Consider the following 10,593-nt stretch of genomic DNA (forward strand, 5'->3'; position numbering starts at 1 on the left):
TGCCATGATGAAATGAAATAATAATTTATGTTAGGCTACACTTGTATACCAATTAGTATTTAGAATGTTGAAAAAATAGTTTCTTATAGTTTGGAAATGGTTCAAAATTAACTTGATATTAAAAATGAAATGAGAAAGAAAAGCATGCGCGTTTATAATTGTACAGCATTTCATATAGCCGCGCTGCTGTGGCAGTGTGCCAATAATCAATACGCAGCAGTCTAACACTAGACTACAGGCGCGCGGCATTCAATGTATACACAATACATTCAACATGTGGATTCAATCGATGAGCACTAATCTGGTGATTTACTATCAGAAACAACCGATCCCAATGATTAATTGCAAACAGTGGTAAAGACTCAACTACTATGAGAATGACCATAGCAATGTCTTCAAAGGTGACATCTGTAAACACATGAGGAAGTGACTCGACTTTTTGAAAATTTGACCTGGACTTATACACCGAGTCGACTTGTACACCGGAAAATACGGTTCTCATGTAAATTTAGGAAAGTCCATATTTAGAATTTCGTTTCTTGTTACACTTTGTACACGTTGTTTAATATCATTCTTATAGAAATAATTGTTGCCTCGATATTTCTGATGCATTTACCATAAATTATGTGGCCGTGAATTTCCTGGCCGGGGTATTCCAGGCTTTGCCTCGTTCTAGTTGCCCGATTTTCTCCATCCTTGCTTCCCAGGTTTGATAGTGCCTCATGCCAACACAAACCCTGGCCGCAGACCCTTGGTCTATTTCACCCCCGATTTCTTGTGTAGACAGGTTGCCACTCAGCGGCCACCATTTTATATATCTAGTCAGTCAGATGTGTTAGAGCGAATCTGCCAGTGAAAACAACACATCTGATTGGCTAGATATATAGACTGGTGCAAAATTGTTGCTCTGATCCTGACTTTCGTATGGCTCCAAGTGTTTTCAATAAGGACCTGCCTGTTTCCTTTCCAACCTGGGAATCGTTTCTAGGACCGTGTCGGTTATTGCATTTCTTGATGATTTGAACGGCAGTTGCAAGCACTTCATTGTTTATTTTCTTCTATTCTTCAACAAGAGGTTTTGCCCCAGTCTCCTCTGGACCTAAACTGTGAGTGCTACACCAACTTTGAAATACCCTTAAGGGACCGTTCATTAAGTATGTACGCAAGCCCTAGGTAGGACCTCAACGGCAAAAGCGTATGATCTGCGTACAAAGCTAGGTAGCTTTTCACACAAAGCGTACGCAATTAAACAATCAAAGTGCTCTAATTTCTATTGTTTAATATTGTAGTAGCCTGGCTATTCATCTGTAGTTATTAGTTCAGCCATGGAATGAGTCTGGAACATTATAATGAATTCATTGCCCTTTTTAAAAGGCTGTATCCTAGTAAATCCCTTCAAGAGGCCCATACGATGTGCGTACTCAAGGTAGGACCTTGAAATAAGGTCTTATTTTTTGCATATGTACTTAATGAACGGTCCCAAATTGCGTTGCAGGATTCACAAAAAAGACCCAAAAGCTTCAAGGAATGGGGGGGACACGAATTATGAGACCCTCCTTTTTTCAAAGGGACTTGACTTGTCACTTGTCAATTTCAGTCTGTGTATTAAAGGCAGGAGTATATACCCTATGACAATTATACAGTTTGTTTCCTCCACAATGGGAGTTATATATTTTCCGTTGATATGTATGATTTTTAACTACTATTTATTGCAACTTGTTTTTTTGTTCTATGGACGTTGTGAGTTTCAAATTCAATGCTGGTTTTGTATATATTCACCAGGGGCATTGAATAATGTAAAAATATGGTATTTCTGTATACATGTACATTGGTGCTAAGTCATATTTCATGAAGACAATTTTGATCAAAATAAGTTCAACTGTGTATGTTATCCCATAGCAAGATTTTGAACGTACACATTTCACCAGAGATTTTAACCCAAATCCATGGATATTCATCATTGTACTAAGCATGTGCATCCATGTTTGGGATAACTTGGGTATGCATGGGCTTGCGTAGTAAAATTGATGAAAATCTATAGATTTGGGTCAAAAAGTTAAGGAGAGTTTTCTCTTAAATTGTGTGATTTTGGAACAAGGTTCCTGTTAGCCTGCAAGCCATTTCATCCATTGATGTACACAGAAACCGGGGAATCAGAAATTTTGAAAGTGTCTGATTGTCGAGCATTCCATACCACTTTCCTAGGGGGATGATGTCCCTGGACTATAAGTTTGATTTCCTTCACATCATGGATAGAAATACCCTTTTGACGATGCCATTCAGTGATGTATTCCTTGTCGAATCACTTCGGAAAATGTCATTCACTGAGGTTTTGGTAAGTTATGGTCGTTGCATTTTACCAATAGCTCTTTGTATCTTTATTTTGGCCATTTTAACGAGTATTAGCCCTTTAAGGGCTGTGTATGCCTTATTTTTTCTTCATGAACTTTATGCAATTCGATAAATATTAAAAAGGAGTTTCAATTGATTGCAATGAATCCAAAAGCTATTGGTTTCAAGTTTGACCAGCCGTATATTATGTAGCTGTAAAATTTGATTTTCTAGTTGCTGCTTAGATATCTGCATCATCTGTTGAAATTCGGCGTCGAATCGTACTTGGATTTTATTGAAACAAAGTCGCTTACTATTCTACAGGTATGGGAACTTGGTTGATAAGTAGAGAAAATTGTTTTCCAATAATGATCAAATTTCCAGCCTGCTTGATCAGTTTCATTAAAGGGCACATGCCCAATAAATTGTACTTTTCGTTATTAATGCCAAATGCTATTTTTCTTTATAAATAATCTGATATCTGACTGATGGAAAAAGGATACTATTTAGCCCTAAATTTGTAATTTATTTATTTTCTTTGTTTACAAAGTTCACCTACAGCCTGCAGTCTGTGCTATTCTTGGTATCTCTGTGATAAACACAAGCATGTGTGTGCTCTCAGTATGCAGTAGCCTATATGAAATTGATTAAATCAACATCATTTGTTCGCAGCTATATAGTATCTTTATAGTACACCCACTAATATATATAATATAATATAATATGTTCATATATATAATATAATAATATAATATGTTCATTACCGTATTTTCTGGCTAATAAGCCGATTTTCTAGCCCCAGATTTTTACCCTAAAATATCATGATCGGCTTATTGGACGGATACGATCTGACCTAAATAATTTCTTCCCAAACTATGTCAATCTAATGCTCCTGAAGATCATAAATGGTATTGCTGGACCCTGGTCCATTGACCCATGATGTGAACAAAGAACGGGCAGCAGTCTATTTCGTCATTAGTCAAGGCTGGAAAATGGGGCTAACATGCTCCAAGAATCCATTGACATTTCAAAATTTGATGCATGAAAATCACCTCAAAATGAGCTATTTAGTATCATGATAAATGTGGATTTTCGGCATAGTAGACATTCCATAGCAAAATCCCATTCGTACTTCCCATTTGAAAGACGTGAAATTGTTGTTTGAGTATGGAAAAAGCCAAATAAACTTATCCAGATTAACATGGTTAGTGTGTATGGTGTATTCGTAGTAGAGCCAGTTGACTTCAACCGCATAGCAAATAGTCAATGTGCATTCTGTAATTTGCACACCTGTTATTTAATTTTGAAACCCATATATATATATATATATATTCAAGTTCAGTGTGAAAGAATAACATTTTGTCATGGATTAGTTTACTTATTAATAAGATCGTAAAAAGCATTTTGATAGATTAAGTGCTACTTGATCTTTAATATCATATTATTTCTCTTAGGGTTTACAGGTATAGGTTAATCATGAATAATGTCCAGATCAGTATTAAGTAGGTTATGTAGGTATGACTAGTGCTAGATTTAAAGAATACTATTGAAATCATTTCTTTTCTCTTTCGATTATAGATTGTTGATTGGTTGTGTTTATTACTGGATGCTCACTTTGCTCAGTTAATTCTTTCTACTGATGCGAGATCAATTTTGGTAGAACTTCATCAAATCACGGAGTCGCAGGTATCCTTTCCAGCATTGTGTCCAACTCTTAAGCTAATTTACTCTTAAGCTAGTTTCCCCGGCTAGTTTAACCTTTACCTGGCCTGAATAAACTAGTGTGACCCTGAACCCCTAGTTTACTCTTCTTCAGTACTATTACAGTCTACCTCAGATGTAACATCATTGGATTTACCGTAGATTCACTCCCCTGTGAAGCCGAATTTTGAAAAAGGGCCTCGTTAACATTTACATGAGCTTTTTTGCGAAAATCTGAATGCAAAAATATCTGTTTTAAAAAGCCAATCAGAAAGCAAAGACTCCTCTGTGATTGGCTTAGCGGCAGAGATCAGCAGGTGTTCACATGAACCCACGGTATGTCTACCGTTTTACTTACAGGTTTTATTTTAACCCTTTAACTGGCAAGTATTTTTCGGCCTATGAGAGATTTTGGACCTTGCAAGGGGAAAATTTAATAACTCAGTAGATATGAGGGATAACCCCATACTGTATGTATTTTATGAAAGCTCTTTTCACAAGCTTTCAAATGATACCATGTTTGCGAACTTTGGGTGTTACCTTCAGGGTCTGACTCCAAGGTCACAGATCCCAAGGTCATCCAGATTTTTGGGCCACCCATAATAAAAAACTGTCATGAGATTCATCCTAATATGAATTATCATCAGAATCTTTCATTACTATGTCCAAAAGATCAGCCAAACTCACTAGAGAACGTCTTTCGTGCATTGGCCATTACTACTAACGATATTCTCAATTTTCGAAATCTGACCCACGTGACACGTGGTTTCCATACCCCCTTCTACATGCCAAATGTATGAAATATCACTTTCCTGCCTTGTTAGACATTGTAGGCCGTCTGGTGTCGCCATCTGCTGATAGGAAAATGAGTTAGAATGCTTCACTGAAATCAATACTTGACTATTCTATTCACTATAGCTGGTCTATTCAAATCGGTCGCTAGCGACCGATTGCCAGTTAAAGGGTTAAGATCTAAAATTGTATTTCAAGATCGATTTCTGTGAAATCTTCAGACGATTTGGTTTTTGGGAGGAATATTTTTATTTGCACTACAGAAAATATCATTGACATTTATGTAATGTTCGGGAAAATAGCTTATTCTAAAATCGGATGGATGACCTTGATATGCTAATTAGCCATGTGCTCAAACTGCTAATTCAATAAAATTTTATTCTGCAAAAAATATCAAATCCAATTCAATTTTATTTACTTGCACAAATTAAACATAAAATCCAATTCAATTTTGTTTTATCGAGCATATATCGGAAAATTCTATTCTATTCCGCATTCAAATCAATAAGACTGGGAAAAGATTTATCTGAGGTATTGGTTGCTGCCAGCTCCAGTCGTTGTCTGTGCTACTCATGAAAACACGATTGTATTGTGTAAATTATAGGTATTGTCTCTGAGCTGGGAGTGTATTTTGACAAATATACCCCACAGAATGCATCATTTGCCATTTTATGAACAGCTGACTGGCTGGCCATAGGGCCCCTTTGGACTTTGTTTCCTTCCATTAGGCCTTAAAAAAAACTCGAATGTACCGTATTTTTTATAACGTAGATCACTTATATCTCATGGATTATTTGGTCCCAATTAGTCGAATCAATGTAATTATCCTCGGTGAGAAGAATTATCGATAGTTTCCATGACAACACTTACATAAAGGCATATCATAGCCCTACACAATATGCTAACAGTAGTCTGTAGTGCCTGTTTCAAAGTGGCACAAAAAACTTTTATCTAACTTCTATTTCTAGTTTACTTTAGTCTATTTTAGTGTTTTATTTCTTCATAAGATATTTACCCAAAACAGTCAACCAAAAAAGAAATTACGAGGGCGGAAAAAATTATTCATTAATATGAGATCCTTTAGATATAGCCATGGACTTTAGATCCATGATAAGCAGATCGCATTCGCAAACATCGACATGAAACTTGAATGGAATTTCAAGCCACTTAATTCTTCTCTGATTGTTCAACACATTGAAGTCTTTTTATGCACGCAGGCATGCATGGATATCCCTTGGTTTTAAATGACATTCGGATAAGTTTCTACGGTATATACGTATACCGTATTTCGGTTATAAGGTATAAATTATAGAGGTAGACTGTAGTTGATATTGAACTAATCAATAATCATCTCATTTTAGGTTGTGTTCTACAGTGAGTTGGTTACACTGGAAACATTACTTCAACAACTCAAGAAAAATTGTACGATACCAACGAAAAAGAATGCCGGTCTTTACAACATCCATATACTTCATATTCCTTGATCTTTCTTTTAGCCAATAGATATCCATACATGATATTTCTTCGTTTTGTTGGTTTGGAAATTCAGGTTGAGGCTAACTAAAAAATCTGTTTGATGTACTTTCTTGAAATTCAGTGGGTCAATAGGTCAATATTTCTAGCCTATTTCAGTGGATAATTGCATTTATTTTAGGGCAGCCGTAGGCTGAGCTATTACTCTACAAATTGAGCAAATTTAAATGACATTGTTTCCAGAGCAAAGGCCCTTTGACTATGCAACTGAGCATATATGCATACAAATCATTCATTAAAGCAATATCCATTCTCCAAATCCTAGCGAGCTGAATTTTGAATAAGGGTGGCGGGTCTCGTTAAAACTTTAATGACCTTTTTCGCGAAAATCTGAACGCAAAATTGTTGGTTTTAAAAAGTCAATCACAAGGCAAATTCCTCCATAATTGGTTTAGCCACAGAAATCAGCAGGTGTTCGTCTACTGTTTTACTTCCGGGTATTATTTTAAGATTAAAAATTTTATATCAAGATCGATTTCTGTGAAATTTTTAGTTGATTTGGTTTTTGGGAGGAATAATTTTATTTAGACTACAGAAAATATCATTGACAATTATGCAGTCGTGGAAAATAGCTTTTTCTCAAATCGGATGAATGACCTGTATATACTAATTAGCCATGTGCTCAAACTGTAAATTCAATCAAATTTTATTCTGGAAATGTATAAAATCCAATTCAATTTAACTTTATTGAACTAATATAACATCCAATTCAATTTGGTTTTATTGAGCAAATTTTGGAAAAAACAATTCAATTCTATTTCGCATTCAAATCAATAAGACCAATGGAAAGATTGATCTGATGTATTTGTTCCTGCCTGCTCCCTGTCTGTGCTACTTATGAAAAGATGATTGTAATGTGTAAATTATAGGCCGACTCAGTCGGAGCTGGGAGTGTATGTTGACAAATATAACCCACAGAATGCATCATTTGCCAGTTTATTTAAAGCTGACAGGGTGCCATAGTGCCCCTTGGGGCTCTTGTTTCTTACAAGTTTTCAATGCTTTTTCATATATTGTCTTGGCATTTGGTTTGTTCTTGTATCTACCCTGGTCAGATCTGTGGCCTAAAATTTAGCCTGATTAGAATCAAGGGAATTAGATCAGGACCTTCGTTTAGCCTAGGTGGAAAGCTTTCCAAGTTTGATTGTTTTTAGAAAAATTGCTATATAGAAATTCATATGGCCTGGGCAAGACGCTCTTAATGCTGGGAACCTGATGGTATCGTAGTCTCGACCACAACACGGAACCGGGTGCGCACGTTTAAGCCAGTTCCATGAGAACCGCTGCTATGTAGTGAAGAAAATGACAATTTTATCATTTTTCATTTCATACTTTAGCAGGACCCGCGAAAGAATGGCCATTTCGTAATTTCTTACTTTAGAAGGGCCTGATGTTAGTAAAAGTCATTGATGTTGTCAATAAAGTTTATTAGGGTTCATACCTATGTTCTATATTTCCCGGGTCCTTTATTCCCCCAAGGGAAATTATACAAAAAGGGGTTCTTTTTATTCCCCGAGTCCGATGTTTCCGGGTTCTATATTATTCCCCTGGTAATATATATCCCCACGGCAGATTATGGAAAATGTACAAAAAGGTCCTTTGTTCTCATGACCACACACACTAAATTTTGGCGCTGGCTATTGAGAGCATGATAGAGGGCCAGCAGGCTGCCGAACCTGAAATGCAACCAATGTTAGTCGATGATGTGGAAAATCGGCACTATCTTCATTTTTGTTTATTTCATTGAATGAAACGACATGAATCACAATAAAAAATTGCCCGGGCAAGTCTAAAAGCATTTTTACAGTTTGACGTAACTACTGCATGAATTACCGTGATCGATCGATATCGTCATCTCGAACTGATCTCGTTCAGTTCTCGCTGTAGCAAAAAATTAAAAGCAACCTTGTCTGTATCAAATTTATAGTATTTTAGCTAATAAATGTTACAATTGATGGAATATTATTAAAAGCATGGGTATGGACGCTCCGGTCAACCTTTTTATTATTTGGAAAATATTGTAGAGTTGAATTCCGTAGAAACGATGAAACGAACGACACACAACACAACGATCTCTGACGATACATAAACGATAGGTCGATCGTTTAGACAAGATTCAATCTCTATTAATACCATATACAATTCTACAACAGAAACCGACGTTATACTAGTACTTTTTTCAGACACATTTTTTGTTAGACCGATCATGCGTTCCCAGAAGCCTCCGTGCCAAGGCACTCGCTTGGTTATGAATTTCCAGTCCACTTGACTTGAAGTTAAATACTGGGGAACTTTTGAGTCTAAATCTGCTTTAATCCAGTATGGGCACCGACGAAGGTAGAGGCATCATCGGACACGGGCATCCTTGGCGCCGAGCGTCTGGCAGCAAAATGTCTGAAAGCGAATGAAAATTCTTCGGCAGTAGCATTGTTAACTATTTCAATATGAATGGCTCGTGTCACAGCATAAGTAAATAAACAGATCGAACACTTTTTACCACTTTCACAGTAAGATGTCCGCAATAGTCCACGCCTGTATAAGTAAATACAAGCGAATCTGCAACTCTACACGACGGTAAAGGCGGTGGATCAGGCAAAATGTATGGTCGACCCTGTAATCAACGACAAGTGACACAACGACGCGTTTGATGTTTAATATACTGACATAATTGAGGTACCCAAAATTTCTCTCTTATTTTGGCAACAGTTGTCGCAATCCCGAAATGAAATACAGCTACATGGGCACTACGAGCAATTAAGTCGGATAAAAGCGTGTTCTTTGTAATCAAAGCTGGGTGTTTAGTCTCAAACAGCAAATTCGTGCATCTTACGTTTTTCAAAAAGCGTAGAACTGAAGCAGTAATACGAAAGAGCTTGGTTATAGACGAATATTCGTGAATATCTATCACTTGATCGATATTCTAACTATATTCCGAATTCTTAACGTTTGTTACATAAGAATCGACAGAAGCACAAATTGATTCGCCATGCTGGTTAGCAAGGGGAAGTCTCGAAACATCATCAATGAGCCAAATAGGACCTTTATGCCACAAATTGTTTTCTTTAAATTGGATAGCTGTACATCCCCGTGACACAACAGATCAGTTGGATTGGAACTGGAAGGCCAGTAATACCAAATATCGGCTGGTAAAATTCCCTTTATTTCCTTTACTAGATTCGTCACAAAGACCGGTAACTTTTTATCAGAACGTAGCCAGCCTAACACAATCTGACTGTCGCTCCATGCAAAAACTGGAATTGGGCGAGTGACCGCGATAGCGAGAGACTTTCTAACGTTTTCGACTAATCGCGCTCATGACAGCACTCATTAATTCTAATTTAGGAACTGTCTATTCCTTAACAGGGGCTACTCTAGATTTAGCCTGACAACAGAACAGTCAACAAAACATCGAACATAGGTGACTGCACCGTAATCTACTGTACTGCTATCACAAGACACGTGCAATTCAAGATGTGTTTCAAACGTGATGGATTTCAGAACAATACGTGGGAATTTCATACGCAGAATTTCATGGAAATCAGAAATAATATCTCGCCACAAGTCACGAATTTCAACAGGTAATGGTTCATCCCACCCGAATTCCTGTTTCCAAAGTTTCTGGAAAAGTAACTTAGCACGAACCGTAACAGGAACTAACCAGCCTTAACGGATCATATAGAGGCCGTTTTGTGCATTATTATACGTTTGGTTAGTAAATTCTGATCAGTTGAAAGATTACGAAAGACGAACCCCAATTGGTCGTTCTCAATATTCCAATTGAAACCAAATATTGTGACCAGATTGGAACTTTCTGAAACGTTCTGTTCAGTAGCAACATCTTGTAATAATACTGAATTAGACGACCAGCATCTTAAGTTAAAATTCACCTCCGACAGACGCTGACGACAGGATTTGTGAAAGAAGTGCAGAGCTTCCTCATCGGAACAAACGCTGGACACGATATCGTCGACGTACGTATATCTCTCAACAATTGTTGAGATAGAATGCAATCGTTCATCTTCAAATGATATATAATCGCACTGTTTAACAGAAATGGCGAGCAAGTCGCGCCGAATAGTACTCTTAAAAAAATCGGGTGGCGTCACGCTCAGAAGGATGTAATAATTTTCAATGTCAGCTGGCACAATACCGCACTGAAAAAGCCTAAATCGCATAATTATAGAACTCTAGGCATTGATTAATGATAGTCCCGAATCCAAACAATCATTCAACGGA

The 10,593-nt window shown here is 37.0% G+C and overlaps 1 protein-coding gene across 3 annotated transcripts in view; it reads left to right on the forward strand.

The window, feature by feature from the left end:
• LOC141904606 (nucleolar protein 11-like) overlaps positions 1-8,282 on the forward strand; it is a 40,846-nt gene extending 32,564 nt beyond the window's left edge. Inside the window, exons 11-15 of one of the 3 annotated variants that reach the window (XM_074793219.1) lie at positions 2,257-2,335; positions 2,566-2,655; positions 3,910-4,017; positions 4,296-4,368; positions 6,186-6,323. In XM_074793219.1, coding sequence (XP_074649320.1) covers positions 2,257-2,335; positions 2,566-2,655; positions 3,910-4,017; positions 4,296-4,361 — 343 coding nt within the window. In that variant the 3' untranslated portion in view covers positions 4,362-4,368; positions 6,186-6,323. Of the gene's footprint in view, positions 1-2,256; positions 2,336-2,565; positions 2,656-3,909; positions 4,018-4,295; positions 4,369-6,185 lie in introns of all 3 variants that reach the window. The other 2 variants (XM_074793217.1, XM_074793220.1) reach the window with 2 other exon arrangements.
• The last annotated feature ends 2,311 nt before the right edge of the window (positions 8,283-10,593 follow it).

The sequence above is a fragment of the Tubulanus polymorphus genome, chromosome 4 (genome assembly GCF_964204645.1).
Source record: "Tubulanus polymorphus chromosome 4, tnTubPoly1.2, whole genome shotgun sequence".
In the NCBI taxonomy this organism is placed as follows: domain Eukaryota; kingdom Metazoa; phylum Nemertea; class Palaeonemertea; order Tubulaniformes; family Tubulanidae; genus Tubulanus; species Tubulanus polymorphus.